At 40.5% G+C, this 18,331-nt stretch overlaps 1 protein-coding gene across 1 annotated transcript in view; it reads left to right on the top strand.

The window, feature by feature from the left end:
* KCNQ1 (potassium voltage-gated channel subfamily Q member 1) overlaps positions 1 to 18,331 on the top strand; it is a 523,393-nt gene that overhangs the window by 150,891 nt on the left and 354,171 nt on the right. The window contains exons 7-10 of the mRNA XM_060262295.1: positions 8,115 to 8,225; positions 8,993 to 9,088; positions 10,021 to 10,149; positions 12,262 to 12,406. Coding sequence (XP_060118278.1) covers positions 8,115 to 8,225; positions 8,993 to 9,088; positions 10,021 to 10,149; positions 12,262 to 12,406 — 481 coding nt within the window. The remainder of the gene's footprint in view (positions 1 to 8,114; positions 8,226 to 8,992; positions 9,089 to 10,020; positions 10,150 to 12,261; positions 12,407 to 18,331) is intronic.

The raw sequence follows: 18,331 nt of genomic DNA, 5'->3' as shown, positions 1-18,331 counted from the left end.
TGTGCCATTGGAAATGGCACGCAAGGTCAAGAGCTTGGGGGTGCTGCTGGAGCCTGCCTTGTCAATGGAGGCCCAGATAGCCTTTTTCATCTCAGGCGGGTGAGGCTGTTGGCTCCCTTCCTGGAGCACGATGAGCTGGCAACAGTGATCCATGCAACGGTCACCTCGAGGCTGGACTACTAGCATTGGGGGTGCTACTGGAGCCTGCCTTGACAATGGAGGCCCAGATAGTAGCCACTGCTAAATCCGCGTTTTTCCATCTTAGGTGGGCAAGGCAGTTGGTCCCCTTCCTGGAGCATGGTGACCTGGCAACAGTGATCCATGCAACGGTCACCTCGAGGCTGGACTACTGTAATGCCCTCTACATGGGGCTGCCCTTGTGCCGAACCCGGAAGCTGCAGCTAGTGCAGAACGCGGCCGCCCGGCTGTTATTGGAGCGCCCCAGGTGGGAGCACATTCAGCCGGGACTGTGGGAACTGCACTGGCTGCCAATAGTATACCGGATATGTTACAAGATGCTGGTTATCACCTTTAAAGCCCTATATGGCCGAGGGCCTGCCTACCTTAGGGATTGTCTCTCCTCATACATTCCCCAGAGGGTACTGCGATCTGGCTCTCAAAATCTTTTGGCAGTCCCCAGGCCGAAGGAGGCCAAACTGAAAGTCACCAGGGAAAGGGTGACTTCTAGTTTACAGCTCCACACTGGTGGAACCAACTGCCGGAGGAGGTGCGGGCCTTGCAGAGCCTTACCCAGTTCTACAAGACCTGCAAGACTTCCCTCTTCCAGCTGGCTTTTGCTTAATATGGAATTTTCTGTAGAAGAAATACCATCATCACAGAACAACTGTAAAATAGATAACACCGAGATTTTAGCACCAAACTAATTTGATGGTTTTAATTAGATGGCTTTAATGTAGGATAATAATATGTATATATGATTTGTAATATGTTTTGTATACACCTGTTTTAACTGTTGAAATGTAGCATATTATGTTATGTTATGTGAGCTGCCCTGAGCCTGTTCCGGCAGGGAGGGCGGGATACAAATTAAAGATGATGATGATGATGATGATGATGATGATGATGATGATGATGATGATGATGATGATGATTAATGCAATGGGACATCGCACAGCATGTTTTTTATTTTGTTTTATTTTAGTATATTTCTATTCTGCCCATTCCCTGTAGGGCTCAGGACAGAGTATAGTGAGATGAGACATCACACAGTGTAATGAAATTGGGAGAGTTGTCTTGACTGTAGTGTGTGAAAAGGTTCTAGGGGTCTTAGTGGACCATACACTGAACTTGAGTCAGCAGTGCAATGCAGTAGTTAAAAAGACAAATGTGATTTTGAGCTGTATCAACAGAGTATAGTGTCCAGTTCATGCAAGTGATGGTATCACTTCACTGTGCTCTGGTGAGACCTCACCGAGGGTATTGTGTTCAGTTTTGGGCACCACAATTTAAGAAGAATATAGAAGAAGCTGGAAAGTGTCCAGGAGGGCAATGAAGATGGTGAGGGGTCTCGAGACAAATTCTACAAGGAAAGGCTGAAGGAGCTGGATAAATTTAGCCTAGAGAGTAGATGACTGAGAGGTAATATGTTCACCATCTTCAAGTACTTGAAGGACTTTCATGTAGAGGAAGGTGGAGAATTGTTTTCTGTTGTGCCAGAAGGTCGGAAAACAACCAGTGGGTTGAAATTAAACTGGAAGAGTTTTTGACTAAACATTAAGAAGAACTGCTTGACAGAGTGGTTCCTCAGTGGAACAGGCTTCCTCATGAGATGGTGGACTCTCCTTCTTTGGAAGTTTTTAAACAAAGGCTTGATGGCCATCTCACAGCAATGCTGATTCTGTGAACTTAGGCAGATAATGAGAAGGAGGGCAGGAAGGGTTGCATCAGTGCTTAGTTCTTGTGGCCCTTTCTTAAATGCCCAAGGAAATGGTGATTGCCATTTTGGGGTCAGGCAGCAATTTTTCTCCAAACTAGTTTAGCCAGGGATCCTGGAGAGGGGTATTTTTTGGTCATCTTCTGGGTGTAGAGCAGGTGTCACTGGGTGTGTGTGGGGGGAGATAATTGTGAAGTTCCTGCATTATGCAGGGGTTGGGCTAGATGACCCTGGAGATCCCTTCCAACTCTATGATTCTATAATCCAGTAAGCAATGTAATAGGGTTAGGGTGTGGAATTAAAACAAAGTAATAATCTTGAATGAGGTTGAAACGTAACAGAAATATTAACATGACATATTAAATAATGCAGAAATTACATAACAAGATAATACATACTGCAACAGATAGTATATACTATATACAATAATGTGGCCCTGTTCTTATATATTTATCAAAATATATTTCTTAAATATTTCCCTACAATCCAGCCCTGCTTACGTGTGTATAAATGCCCTCCTGAATAAATCAGTTTTGTGTAGTGTGTGGAAAGCCAGAATAGGAGCCCTCCCAACCTCATGAGGCAGACCATTCCATAAGATGGAGTCCACAATAAAAAATGCATGCCTTTCCCATCTACAGGATTCGTGTCCCCGATTCTCCACCCCAACCCACTTTAGAATATCTTTATAACTAATTTTTGTCAAAGTATTGCATTTTTTAAAAAAGAGAAGAGGGAATGTATATATAAAGCATAAATATCACTTCAATTTTTTTGTTTAATATAGCCAGCTTGAAGGAGATGTAGCTGGGGAGGCAAGACAAATTAACTTCCTAGTGTGCTTACATATAACATCTGAACTCAATGTTATGTCTGGCATGACCCCCAACCCAAGTCTGATCTTGGCGTGGCTGGATATAGCATCAGGGAACTGAAGATCCCAAGTGTTCTGTGGCCCAGTTTGTCATGGGACTGTGGTGCAGGCAGAGGTGGGTCTTCCTCCCTGTTCTGCTGTCCTTGAGGACATAGCGTCTAACCTGGACCTAAGCCAAGTTGTAAAGCTGGAGCCATGATGTACATGAAGGAACTGCAGTATATTAAAATGTTACATTTGTCTTAATATATGGATAATAGATTACCCAGGAGAACAGCAAATTACTAAACTCTGTATTTGCTGAAAATGTTACCACTTCAGAATATTGCATTTTCATCTATTCCATTTTTGCTGCTGGAATCCTTTTCCGTAAAACCTAGGAGAGAGCATGTCATCACATGAGTCATGCCTTATAATAACTAAGCTTCAGCCTGCAGTAGGAATGACTCCTGGCTACCTCAAAAGCCCAATTCCCAGGTGCTTCCTTTAATTTTACATTAGTTTGTCTACATCCCTATTGAATTATGATGTGAATCAGTGACTAATTAAGGGATCCATTACTGAGTTCTTTCTCCTCTGTCTTTGCCATCTACAATATTTCATAATATCCTACAATTGATCCCAGTGGCATTTTTAGATGCTCTGTGACATGCATTAGACTTAGCAAATATCTCCTTGATGTAAATAAAACCAGACGTTATACAGTTCATTTTGAATTAGGCTGGTAATGTTTTCCCTAAAGAAAAGAGTAGGATTTGGGCAGACTGCCCACAATTCCTGAAAGCTCATGTTCTGAAAAGTTTTCCAAGTCATGAAGCCCTAAATTAATGCTTTGAATTTACAGCATGTTAACATGAACTATGTTATAATTCAATTTCCTGTCCTCTTTTCTTTCTCACGAATTAAAGCTTAAATAGAACACGGTAAGCATCTTCCATGCACTGCACTTCAAGAATAGGTCAGCTACTTATTCCACGTTCATACATTCATGCAAATTATTTTGAAGCAACAGCATAATAATGGTTCCAAGGTGCCACCATTCTCAGTTCTGTGGAATATCTTTTGGCTTGTTTAGTCAGTGATCATGGACAGGGTTCTTGGAAGTTTGAGATCTACTGCCTGTTTGAATGACCCTTTGACCTTCTTGGCCAGGGGAGGGGGAGTGGGCTGGTGAACTGGGTCCAGGACACAGTGAGTGGGGGTCACCTTTGACTTGAAGTGGGCAGTGATGTGTTCCCTCCTTAAGAAACCTACTCTGGACACAGAATGGTTGAATAACTACCATCCAGTCTCAAATTTACTATTCTTGAGAAAGGAGATTGAACAAGTGGTGACTGAACAACTTCAGAGATTCCTGGATGGCATGCATTGTTTGGATTTCAGTCTCGTTTCAGGACTGGTTAGGGCAGGGGTGTCTAATTTGTTATGAGGGCTGGATCTGACATAAATAAGACCTTGTTGGGCTGGGCCATGTGTGTCATAAAATGTAATGTCAGATAGCGGAGATATAAACTTTATGAAGGGCACAAACACAATTAAATATTTTTGAAGTTTTTTAAAAAATGATTACAACATCAGCACTCATTGGTTCTTAATGGTGCTTTCTTTGTATCACTCCTGTGTGATCCAGTGAACTTGCAAAGGAAGCTCTGGCTCTTTCCTTCCTTCCCTAAGGGACCAGGACGGGGAGGAGCCTCAGCCAATAGAAGGGAGAGGCTGGGCTCAGAAGCTCTATTGTGAAATTGAGAGACCCTGGGAAAGCTATCCCTCCCCCCCCTTCCTCCCCAAATGAGTAGCCTTGGCCAATGGAGAAAAAAGAGGCTTTGTTCTGTAGCTTCTGTGCAAGTGGCAAAGCAAGCTGTGATACAGAACAAAGCAATAGAGAGGGAGAAGAAAGCAGACAATAGCCTGTTGCTCAGGAGCCTGATAGGAGCCCTCTGGGGGTCTGATTCAGCCCCTGGGCCAAATGTTTGACATCCCTGGGTTAGTAGCTGACATGTACTTGGTCTCTGCAGGAGATGGATGAGGGGATATGATTCTGTTCATTCTCCTGGACCTCTCAATGGCTTTCAATAACATTGATCATTGTAGCCTTCTGGGTCACCTTTTGGGGGTTGGAAAGTGGAGGGCACCATTTTTCGATGGGTTAAGCCTGCTTTGAAGGTAGGTTTCAGAGTGTGGTGCTGGAGAACTATTCCTTGGGCTCTGACTCTGTGGTCCCAAAAGGTTCCATCGTCTCCCATGTTTTTTTAACATCTACATCAGGAACGTCAAACTCATTTGTTAAAAGGGCCGGATCTGACATAAATGAGACCTTGTTGAGCTGGGCCATGTGTGTACCTATTTAAGATTAGGTTGCAGAGATATAAATTTTATAAAGAACACAGACAAACACATTTTTTAAAAAAACCTTAAAATGTTAGCACTCATTGGTCTTAAAGGTGCTTTCTTTGTATTTCTCCCATGGGAATCAGGGAACTGGGCAAAGGAAGCTCTAGCTCTTTCCTTCCTTCCCCAGGGGACCAGGAAGGGGAGGAGCCTCAGCCAATAAAAGGAAGAGAGGCTCAGTAGCTCTGCTGGGCAATTGAGAGAGCCTGGCAAAACAAGGTATTCCTCCCCCCTTCCTCCCCTAGGGAGGAACCTCAGACAATGGAGAAAATAGAGGCTTTGCTCTGTAGCTCCTGTGTGATCAAGCAAGCCTTGCAAAGCAAGCTGCTATGCAGAAGGAAGCAAGCTGTTATGCAGGCCTTTTTGATCGCAGCTCCGCACTGGTGGAACCAACTGCCGGATGAAGTGCGGGCCCTGCGGAGTCTTGATCAATTCCGTAGGGCCTGCAAGACTACCCTTTTCCAACTGGCCTTCACTTAATGTGGATTTTAGTCTACTACATATGGCCATCATAAACTACCAAGGAGAACACTTAGAACATAGCACTGTAAATGTTTAATTTTGATGGTTTTAATTATAATGGTTTTAATTAGCAAATTATATATTGTACTGAGATAATGTTTTATATTGTAATTTTGTATTTGTTATATGTTGTGAGCCGCTCTGAGCCTGCTTCGGTGAGGAGGTCAGGATATAAATAAAATATTAGTATTATTATTAAGAGAGAGGGAGAAGGAAGCAGATGACAACCAGTTGCTTGGGGGCCTGATTAGAGTTCTCCAGGGGCCTGATTCGGCCCCCCAAACTGCATGTTTGACACCCCTGATCTACAAGAAACCAGTGGGAGAGTTCATCTAGAGATCTGGGCTGAATTGCCACCAATATGTGGGTGAACTCAGCTCTATCTGTCACTTCCAGAAGAAACCAGGGAGGCTGTAGAAACTGTGAACAGGTGCCTGGAGGCAGCTTCGGGGTGGATGAAGGTTAACAAGCCAAAACATAATCCTGACCAAATGAAGGTTCTGCTGGTGGTGGGAAGGTCTGGCTCAAGGACTGGGATATCTCCTGTTCTGGATGGGGCTGCGCTCCTTTTAAAGGAGCATGTTCATAGCTTAGGGGTGCTATTGGACCTGTGCCTCTTGATGGTTAGACAAATACCAGCATGGTCATGGGTGTCTTTCACCAGCTTCAGCTAGTGTGACAGTTGTGGCTATTCAAGGACAGGAAAGTTCTTGCCACTGTATTGAATGCACTGGTAACATCTAGACTAGATTATTGCAGTGTACTCCACATGTGGCTTCCCTTAAAGAGTGCCTAGATGGTACAGAATGGTACATCCAGAATGCTGACTGAAGTGGGTTGTAGGGACCATATCACTCCAGTCACATTCTACCTATAGTGGTTTCCAATTTGCTATAGGCACAATTCAAGATTGACTTTTAAAGCCCAATACAGCTTGGGGCCACCATACCTGAATGACTACCATATTAACTTACCTGACTCCTTCAGTCATCTTTGGAGGCCCCTCTTGGGTGCCCCCAGCATTATAGGTTAGACAGGTGGCGACTTGAGAAAAGGCCTTCTCAGTTGTGATGCCAAAGTTTTGGTATTCTCTCCCCACTCCCTCTCTAGTGGGTGAAGGCTTTATTGTTTTGTTTGGCACTCCCTTGCTAACACTTATTAGCCTTCTTCCCTGTTTGTGCATTTTCATGTGTTTATATCTTTTATTTAATTTTATTAAATATTCCATATTAAATTGTTTTGATGTTTGAAATGTTTTATTGGTTTAATGTTTGCTGCCTTGGGAACCCTCAATAGGGTGGAAAGGTGGCTTAAAAATGTTTTTAAATAAAACACATTCATTTACACTTATTTGCTTAAATTTGGATCGGGGAGACTGGGATGCAAATCTCCACTAAGCCATGAAGATCACTGGTAATCCTAGGCCAGTCATTCTCACTCTCTCATCTTAACCTAGTAGGAACTCACCTTGTAAAGGATCTTACAAAAGATGTATCCTGAATTTCTCACTGAGGGGGGCATATTTTTTAAAATATATATATATATTGAAACTGACCTGGAAGCTCCAGGTGGTCCAGAATGCTGCACCATTAGTCCTGATGGGAACATCACGAAGAGTACATGTACATCTGGTGCTGCACCAGCTACACTGGCTCCCAGTGGAATACTGAGTCAAGTTCAAGGTTCTGGTTTTCACCTTTAAGGCCTTGAGTGGTCTGAGACCAATGTATCTACGGACCATTTCCTTCATTATGTCCCTAGGAAAGTGTTATTCTCCTCAGACAGCAACTTACTGGTGGTCTTCAGCCCCAAAGACATCCAGCTGTCCTTAACTAGGGCCAGGGCATTCTTGATCCTGACCCCAGTCTAGTGGAACTCTCTGCTGAGTACTATCTGGGCCCTGTAGGACCTTATGAAATTCTGCAGGGCCTGCAAGGTGGAGATGTTTCCATCTTGGCTGGTACCCTTCCCCACTCTCTACATTTGCGTTAACTCTCCCCCTACCAGTGAAGTAGCTGGCAGTCTGAAAAGAGGATTAATTTATTTGCCATCTTTTAAAAATGTGTTGCTTGTTTTTATGATTTTATGCGGGTATGTTTTTATTCATGCTTTATATCACCCAGAGCCCTGCAATATCAGGGATTGGCTGATTCATAAAGATGAGGAGGAGGAGGTTTGTTCTATTCTCCTTTCCTACTACAGACCCTTATGTTGCACCCCACGCTATTGCCCAGTGGTTGCTTGTTTTCAGGGAAGAGCAAAGAGCTAAAATGAGGAGAAAGCAGGAAAGATCTGCTTGTAGTTCTTTGGATCTACCTCTAAGTGCAAGTGGGCATAAAAAGAATGTTTTACATCACACATTATCATCTCAAAAGACACTATAAAATATTAACTAAGCTATATATCTGTTTTCTGATGTTATTTTCCTAATTTCAGGTGACTGTTACAACCATTGGATATGGAGACATTGTGCCCAAGACATGGATAGGAAAAACCATTGCATCTTGCTTTTCTGTATTTGCAATTTCATTTTTTGCCCTGCCTGCGGTATGTGCTTAGAATTACTCTCAACTGAGTAGTTTGGCCATGCTTATTGTTTGTCTTCTGAATGCACAGAAGTGGCTGTAGCTTAATTTTCTGTATTCACTTTATGGCATGCTTCCATCTTAAAAGGGCTTGCTTTGGGCTTTAATTTTACAGTAGTTGTTTAATGCTGCTCAGTGAGTGGATGAAATGGATCTCTCAGCCCTCTATGATCCCTCAAAAACTGTTTCTCAGAGTCAGGGGACCGTTAGGAGCAGAGGGAGTGTGGTGAGGGGACAGTAGCAAGATGGGGGAGGGCAGGGGATCAGCAGAACTCATTACTAAACAGTTGCCAGAGCTGGTGTTGTTTCCATGCTGAAAAAAACTAATGAAAGAGTTGAAGGGTAATTTTTGATGGCTTCCTGTTATGCTCTGTTGCTGAAGGTCCCTTGATATGCTTTGGGTTTTGGTTGAGGTGAGGGGTGAATAGAGCTTTAATGAGAAGGGGAAGAGATTCACTCTATGCACTCTTGGCTTCTCAACCAATTACACAGAGTAACTCTGAGCAAAAGGCAAATATATGAAAATATTTAATTTCTATATAATATGAACAATGAAATATAGGAATTGTGACCAGCCAGACTGTAATACATGATGATATAGGTCTTCAGTTTAGCAAAATCTTAGTTTATGCTCCAGATTCTATTTCAGCAAATGCCTAATCTTAAAAAAAAATGCAACATGATTGATGGATTATTTTTTTTAACTTTTAAAATTACTGTATTCCTTAGGGAATTCTTGGTTCTGGATTTGCTCTGAAGGTACAACAGAAACAAAGACAGAAGCACTTCAACCGACAAATTCCAGCAGCTGCTTCTCTCATTCAGGTGTTTGGTGACTAAATGCTACATTTTCACAGAAGTCTGATCTGAGTCTCTTTCAACCCCCCCCTCCCCCCTTTAATAGTATTCAGCTAAGGTGGTGTTCCATTCTACTGCATTTTTGTATATGTTTCAAGCAACTAGTTTGAGACTTTTATGCTGGAAAATAATAGTGGATAGACCAATCTACATCCAATTCAGAATGAAGTTTTAATCTTTTTCTGAACTGAACCTCTCACATTTTGGTTGAAGGCATCAGGAGTAGGGTTGGGCCTAGAGTCCTCTGTACAATCAAACTCTGCTGCAGACTTCCTTGCTGCTTTCCTCCTTTTCCTGAACTTAGTGAGCTGACAGGATAATCGGAAAGACTCATGGCAATTAATATTGATTTTGTAGAGTAAAAAAGGAGATCCAAGTGGGGAGAACAATAGGATATAAATGAATGAATTAATGAATAAACTTGAGCCAATGCAGTGTGGAAGGGAAGCATGGAAAATACCTCCTTTCTGTCAGTGGCGCTTCAAGTAGCTCAAGAGGCTCTGTTTGCGTAAGAGGCAGGAAGGGGTAAATTTCACTCTGCTCCTCCTGCAGCCTCCTTTTTGTGTGTGTTTTGCTCACATGGGTTCTCCAACACTGGCTTTGGCTGTTCAGCACTAAGAGAAGCTGCTGAGAAAAGAAAAGATGGGGAAGATCCACATCTACTGACACCTTCTATTGATGGTGAATTGGATCCAAACAAATTCAGATATTTATACATTAGATGGTAGAATTTTTTTTTACAATTCAGTACCTGTACTAGAAACTAGATACATTGTGACAATGAAATACAGAAGTGTGTTGTTCTGTAGTATGTACTGTATACAGTCTTGTACTGATGTTCAGTTATTTTCAGAAACCCTCTTAATTACTCTTTTGTGAACTCCTAACAAATATTTTAGACTGCCTGGAGGTGCTATGCATCAGAAAACCCAGACTCTTCAACATGGAAAATATACATAAGAAAACCTTCTAGAAATTATCACTTGATGTCCCCTAGTCCCAAACCAAAGAAAATAGGGATGGTATCGGTAAGGAACTATATTTCCATTTTCACTGGACATGTTACATTGAAAACAGTAGTGTCTAGTGCTAAGTCAGACTACTTTCTCTACAGAAAATAACCTGGTGGTGGTGGTGAAGGATATAATAATTTTCCATATCCCGCGGAGCATATACACAGTATTTGCATTAAAATATATTATTCCAATAGTTTCACACACTGTCATGTATATGTGGTTTGCTGGTTTTGTACTGAGTGATGGGCTGAGCTAGCCAACAGACAGGAAACTGTAGTAAGCACTGTCAAGAGATGTCATTCTTTTCCTGCTCTTCTGGTCCTATCTGGTCCATGAGGCAGGAAAAAATTTAATGGGAGAACAAATTGTCTTCCCCCTTTAGGTCTATTTCAGTTATCAACAGCATTGGAGGACTGAAGTTATCCTTCAGAGGTTTTGTTTTGTTTTGTTTTTTGTTTCCATAGAATGCAGCATCGAACTATTAGCTAATATAGGAAGGCAAAAAAATTGAGTGACCTTGAAGTGGTATGCTTGTTTTGGGACTCTATATCAAGGCTCATGAAAACATATCTGGGAGCATCCATGCCATTAAAAAGAATAGGAAAATCATTAGGATTTTCGGTTATTGGTACCATATGGTAGAATTTCTCAAACTATTTATTAGTATAGCCAGGTGCTTATATATTGTAATAGTGTGGGCCACTGTCAAAGAACAGTTATAGATAAGCAATTTGATTTTATGCAGACTTGCAGTTTTAAATTGAATTTTAGTATCAAGGATTTGACATTTAAAAATTATCGCTAAGTTTGCTTTAATTCAGGATTTGTTTGTTTTTTTAAAAACAAAAGTAATAACCCATAACTATTAATTAATTAATTTTTATATTTTGTAATTTGACTTGAGTCTCAGTGATGAAGATGGGTTATGCATGAATGAAGTGAATAAAATAATATTACTTAACTTTGGCAAGAACCCAGAGTATAATCAAATGGGTATAAAATACCACAGAAGTTTGATAATATTTATACAACTGTAGGCATATCTGGCATGGCAAAATCATACTCTCAGTAGCAGCTTCTGAAATAAAGTATTGCCAGTAGCCTAATTTGGATGTGGTAATGATGTGAATGAAATTTTCTTTCTTTCTTTCTTTCTTTCTTTCTTTCTTTCTTTCTTTCTTTCTTTCTTTCTTTCTTTCTTTCTTTCTTTCTTTCTTTCTTTCTTTCTTTCTTTCTTTCTTTCTTTCTTTCTTTCTTTCTTTCTTTCTTTCTTTCTTTCTTTCTTTCTTTCTTTCTTTCTTCCTTTCTTCCTTTCTTTCTTCCTTCCTTTCTTCCTTTCTTCCTTCCTTCCCCTTGTCTTTGGATTAAACAACCACCTGAAATAAGATGCTGACCTCCCACTTGGAAGCTGGATATTGTCAGTCTCTGTGGGAGTGCAACTTCTTCCCTGTGCTGGGATTAATCAGCCATGGAACCCAGTTGTTTCAGTATTAATGAATTCACTTGTAAAATAAATGTATGCATGTCAGTTATCATTGATATGTGATATGTGAAATTTTCACATTTTCAAAAGATAATAAATACCATGAGCAACCTTGCAGAAAAATTGGATTGGTAAGCCAGATCCTTGGCTCATATAGATACCACTAAAGTCAGTGCTACCCTGACCTGGATGGCCCAAGCTAACCTGATCTCATCAGATCTTGGAAGCTAAGCAGGGTTGGCCCTGCTGGTTATTACTTGGATGGAAGACCACCAAGGACTGTTGCTATGCAGAGCCCAGGCAATGGCAATCCATCTCTGGTTAGTCTCTTGTCTTGAAAACACTGTAAGTCAGCTATGACTTGATGGTGCTTTCTTCCACACAATGCCAATGGTAATAAAAAGTGGTTCGTAAACTGTCAGGATTGTTTACTCCAAATCAGAACGTTTATCCTACTGTTCCAAAGAAAAGAGCAATTATTTTCTTCTCTAAATAAAAGTCTTTTTTCCCATTTCCCCCTTTTATTTTCTCTTCCCTTTAATTACTGTTCTGTTGAATTTTTAATTAGGCGAATGTACCAGAGGCTGCTTGCATTTTGTTTTTGTTTTGAAGATCATGATTTGTATTCTTGCTTCTGTTAGGTGAAAAAGAAGAAGTTTAAGTCAGAAAAAGATAATGGACTAAGTTCTCCTGACAGAATGCTACCTGTCCCACAAATCACATATGACCATGTCACAGATGACAGGAACTCTGAAAATTTTCATGTGGATGCATATGAAAATTCTGGTAAGAAATTCAGTTAGAACAGGCAGACAAGCAAGGAACTCTGCTGCAAAAATACATTATGTTAGATAGAACAACCTGGTTGGCACCTGAGGTGTGTGCACCTGTACTACTTGACAGGGATGTGTGCTGGTAGTAATGCAAGTTATTTATAGCTTCCCAAGGAAGTTTTATAAAAAATGTTCTGCTTTGTGCCCATCAGTTTCAACCCTGTAGAAGCTGATTCTGTATGTTTCGTGCCAATGCAAATTGCTCTATAGGGGCTGAAATGTCTTTTACCTATATCCTAGTCCCTAGCCCCCTCCAATATGTCTTACTTCTGCCCCCATATTTGCTGTCTAATACTTTCACTTCTAATGGATGTAACAATTACAAACTATGTCTGTTAATAGCATAGTGGTACTCAAGGGTTGTTTTGTAGAAAAATAGGTGGTGGAGCTCATTAGCATATATCACATAAGAAGTGGAGCAAGGGTGGCGCAGGCTTCTCCAGGGGTTAATGAGGGCTGCTGGGTGTGTGGCAAAGCTCCTGGTGGCTGGCTGGCTGCCCACCCTACCTGCTTTCCTAATCCAGGGATTGTTATGAAGCTGCACCTACTATTCAATGGACAAGGTAGATAGGTGGGGGGCATCAGAAAGGTTCAGGAGCTGTGCTGATGAATTCAAGACCTAGAGGTACTGATCTACCATAGTTTCTGGTTGTGGCATAGCAGTAGATCTCACAGTCATTCTGCCCCTTTCTAACAACTATTTAAAACATGGCACAGCAGGTGACATCAAGCCCTTTTCTATTTAAATAATGCCTATGTAAAATGTGGGAAATTGATTGCTTGATCCAAGGAAAGCAGAAGCCTGGGGGTGGAGCAAGAGCAACTGTGGAATTGCTATGACGAAGTTTTTCAGGGTGAGTTTATAACCTGGGAAGCTTATACTCTGGACAATTTCACTGGTCCTTAAGATCCTACTTGACTCAAATTTTGTTTACTATATTGTTTGTTTCATTAGGTATCTAGCTCTCCCTCCCCCACACCAGCAAGCTCAGGGCAGGCTACAGCAGTATTAAAAACATACAAAAATTAAAATAAAATCTAGAACCTTTAAATAATGTCCAAGCAATTTTATCATTAAAAAACCGTAGAAGCTCCAGCAAAACAGTGTGCTGAATTCATTGTTGTTATAGCTGCAGAACTAGACAGTGCAAGGGAAATGGCTGGGTGAGTAAGCAGCTCTGATGGACTGTGAAATGCTGCTAGACAGAGCTAAGCTAAACAGGGCAAAAAGTGTAACAGTCTCTGTTTCTCTGCATAACTACCATATAAAACTTTAATGGTGACTCTTCCTGTGAAAAGTAATGTAATCTCTAAGCAGGTACTAACTGCCATAGAAACAAAGGTTTTCTTTTCCTTCTGACATCTATTCTCTTTCTACCTTCTTCCCTGTGTTCTGTTCTCTCCAAACTCTTACAAGTATACAGGACAAAAAGGAATGTTAAATTTGGTAAGTTAAGGAAACTGCATTCAGCTACAGCATGCTAGACTACAAAAACTTAACATTGCTTGCAGTGTCTTTCATGTGTTTTTACTTACCATTAGCTTTACATAAAATTCTAAAAGGAAAACATGACATCACAGTGTGCAGTCTTTCATGCATGGTCATTATCACAGTTTCATTTACTAAGGCAGACAGATATGAGCATATTAAAAATAGCTTTTAAAACTATGTGATGTACAAGTGGAGGCTCCACAAGACTTGCAGGGGGACAATCCCATCCCTCTGCCCACCACTGAACCTGGCATGGCTCTAGGCCACACCACCCACCTTTGAGCCAGCAACTGCAGTGGCGGTACCTGGGAGCAGCTCTGAGTGCAGAGTGGCTCCTGGTGTCCTCCACCATGGCTGCTGGGCCCAGATTGAGTCCCTGCAGTGGTGACCTCTAGATCAACTGGTAAATTGAGGGAATTTAAACTCTATTTTTTAACTTTTCAGATTTTTTTTGCAAACCTGGGGAGTCCCCCAAGCTTGCAGAAAAATCTGTTTAGCATTGATGTGACCCTGATTGCAGATTTAGGTATTAGATATATAGAATTTTAATAGTCCCGTATGTAACTGCATTATTAAAAATTAATGAAACTAGATTTTCTTCTATAACTGAATTATTAAAAATGAAACTAGATTCTTTACTCATTGTCATTTAAATTTTTTTTAGATTCAGAATTTTCAAATTTATCTTGCAGAAAATTTCATACCAATCACACCTTTATTGGCATAACAAAAAGAGATATGCAGAGACTTGCCAACCAAACAACAATCAGATATGTCTGTTCAAAGCATAAAAGGCTAAACTAAGATTAAGATCACAATAAAACCCGTTTAGAATAATTTTTAACAATTTCAGCCAAGAATTTGGCAACGGCTTTTGTAATATCGATTATGTTGTCATTTAATAGGAAATGGCAATCAATCCTATTTTCTTGAATGTAGTACGGTAAGGAAAGACTATCTAACAGAACCTTCTGGAGATCAGTACACAGTTGGTAGTTCAATGAAATACGCTGGATGGAATCCAGTGAGCTTGACCCTCATAGACAATGTCTCTCAATAAAGGGGACTTGAAGAAATCTCCCATAGAGAACATTGGAGGAGAATGCATTCATCCTAGCCAGCATAAAAGGTCTCCAATGTTGCGGATTATCTAGTGCAGATAAATATTTCGCCATTTTCCTGGCTGTCTGATCAAGTCCAAGAGAGGCAGGAGAGCAGGTATGAAATTGGACAGGACACAGTTTATGAGATTCTAGATCTAAGATTCTCTGTTTGATAAATCTAAAATTGTAAGATTCATCAGATAAAAATAGATTGTCAATTGCAATTCTCATGTGTTTGAGCTTCAACATGATTCCATCTTGCCAAGCAGCGTTATAAAGGTCTCTTTTTAGGTAGTTGAGTAAGCTAGCTGGTTCAGCCCTATAAAATATCCATAACCAATATTTATAAGTTAAGTTAGAGTCCAAGCTTTTGTTTCAATCAGATATTGGTCTGTTTCTGAACAGATTACAAAATAAGGAACACAGTTGGGGATTCCTAAAAGTTGTCGCAGAAATGCAGCCTGGATATTTTCTATTTTTTGGTTCAGAGCATTAATCCACAGAGGGATACCATACAAAATTTGTGATAGTATTTTAGCATTAAAAACTCTGATTGCAGCAAGCAAACATTGGTTACCTTTTTTATAATAAAACTGTTTAATTTGAGATGAAGAACAATTAGCTATATTTATTATTTATTTATTTATTGATTTGATATGATTTATATCCCGCCCTCCCCGCCGAAGCAGGCTCAGGGCAGTTCACAACATAAAATCCCACAAACAATTAAATTAATGAGTATTAAAATTACACATTCAATAATAAAATAGATATACAATAATTAAAATAGTTAAAACAGAATAAAACAAAATATTGAGTTGGTGCTATTCTGGTGGCGACAGCCCTCTTCCACTTCTCTTAAATACCGGTGCCGAGTCAATTGAATGCCAGCTGGAAGAGGACAGTCTTGCAGGCCCTATGGAACTGCACAAGGTTCCGCAAGGCCCTCACTTCATCTGGCAGTTGGTTCCACCAGCAAAGGTCTACATTTGAGAAGCCCCTATCTCTGGTTGATTTCAATCAGGCCTCCTTCAGCCTGAGGATTACCAATAGATTTTGTGATCCTGATCTGAGTACTCTCTGGGGAACATGAGGGGAGAGACGGTCCTTAAGGTAGGCAGGTCCTAGGCCATATAGGGCTTTAAAGGTAATACCCAGCACCTTGTAACAAATCCGGTATACTATTGGCAGCCAGTGCAGTTCCCACAGTCCCGGCTAAATGTGCTCCCACCTGGGGTGCCCCAATAACAGCCGGGCGGCCGCGTTCTGCACTAGCTGCAGCTTCCGGGTTCGGCACAAGGGCAGTCCCATGTAGAGGACATTACAGTAGTCCAGCCTCGAGGTGACCGTTGCATGGATCACTGTTGCCAGGTCGCCATGCTCCAGGAAGGGGACCAACTGCCTTGCCCGCCTAAGATGGAAAAACGCGGATTTAGCAGTGGCTGCTATCTGGGCCTCCATTGTCAAGGCAGGCTCCAGTAGCACTCCCAAGCTCTTGACCTTGTGCGCTGTTGCCAGTGGCACACCGTCAAATGCTGGTAGGAGAATTTCCTTTCCAGACCACCACGACTCAAGCAAAGGACCTCTGTCTTTGCTGGATTGAGCTTCAATCAATTATTCAAGTCGTCCCCTCTACTGTTATAGACGCTTCTGTATTTTCTGATCTTCCTGTTTGGCCTCCTGTTGAACCTGACGAAATTATTGAGTTAATTGATGGTTTAAAAGTTGGCAAAGCACCAGGTCCTGACGGTCTCCCTGCTGAGATTTTTTAAAAATTTGCAGTCTGGTGGTCTGAACCTTTGGCCAACTTATTTACATTAATTGACCATTACGGAACTGTCCCAGATTCCTGGCTTAACTTCATAATTGTTCCCATCTATAAAAAAGGTAATTTAAATCTTCCCGAGAATTTTCGCCCCATTAGTTTATTATCCATTATGGGCAAACTATATGCAAAACATTTAGAACATCAGCTGACAGACTGGATACATTCGGAAAACATTATTGGCCTAGAGCAAATAGGTTTTTCCAAAAAAAAATCTACTATTTGTGTTTTAAACAATTTATTGGTAGCATATGGTTACAAAGCTTATCTATTTCTTAATTTTTTCTTTTTTTTTCACATTAACCCATATGACATTTCCATCCCCCCTCCCTCCAATGTTGACTTCCCCGAGGTTATAAGTTCAAATCCATACTAAAGGCACTTCTGATTGCTCAAAGTTCCGTATATATATTCTTACAACTAAAAAAATGTCCAATATTTCTTTACTTTCCAAGTTTTCTCCATATATCCTTTAAATTTTCTCCACTCCCTTTTGAATATCTCTAAATCATAGTCTCTTAGTGTTCTGGTTAATTTGTCCATTTCACACCACGATAAAACTTTCATGGTCCATTCCCATTTCTCTGGTATTTTTTCTTGCTTCCAAAGCTGCGCGTACAAAGTCCTAGCAGCTGATAACAGGTACCAAATTAAAGTCCTGTCTTCTTTTGGGTATTTTTCTAATTGTAATCCAAGTAAAAACGTCTCTGCAATTTTCTTAAAATCATAGCCCAAAATTTTGGTGATTTCTTGTTGTATCATCTTCCAGAATTCTTTCGCTCTTTCACATGTCCACCACATATGGAAGAAAGAACCTTCATGTTTTTTACATTTCCAACATCTATCCGACATTTTCTTACTTATCTTAGCCAATTTTTTCGGAGTCATATACCACCTATACATCATTTTAAAACAGTTCTCCTTAATGCTTTGACAAGTTGATATCTTCATTGAGTTCTTCCAGAGGTGCTCCCATGTTTCCATTTGTATTTCTCTATTCACATTAATTGCCCATTTGACCATTTGAGACTTTACTACTACTTCTTCTGTAGACCATTTCAATAATAACTTATATACTTTTGATATCAATTTTTCATTGTCACCTAACAGGACTCTTTCCAGTTCTGTTTGTTCTCGTCTAATCCCCTCTGATTTTATGTCATTTTCCATCAAACTTTTAATTTGTTGCATTTGAAACCAATCATAATTGTTATTTAGCTCTTCTGAGGTTTTTAATTCAATTTTGTCTCCTTGAATCTTAAGCAGTTGGTTATATGACATTTCTCTTTTTTCTTCAGAATCAGCTGTTATTTTTATTACTTCTGCTGGCACTATCCATAATGGTTTTCTCTCGTCCCTGTATTTCTTGTATTTTATCCAAGTATTTAGTAATGTATTTCTGACATAGTGGTGAGAGAAAAAACCATCCATTTTATTCTTCCCATAGTACATGTATGC

The sequence above is a fragment of the Heteronotia binoei genome, chromosome 21, assembly GCF_032191835.1.
Source record: "Heteronotia binoei isolate CCM8104 ecotype False Entrance Well chromosome 21, APGP_CSIRO_Hbin_v1, whole genome shotgun sequence".
In the NCBI taxonomy this organism is placed as follows: Eukaryota; Metazoa; Chordata; class Lepidosauria; order Squamata; family Gekkonidae; genus Heteronotia; species Heteronotia binoei.
The sequence above is the reverse complement of the archived record's forward strand: the minus strand, read 5'-3'. Positions and strand labels throughout refer to the sequence as shown.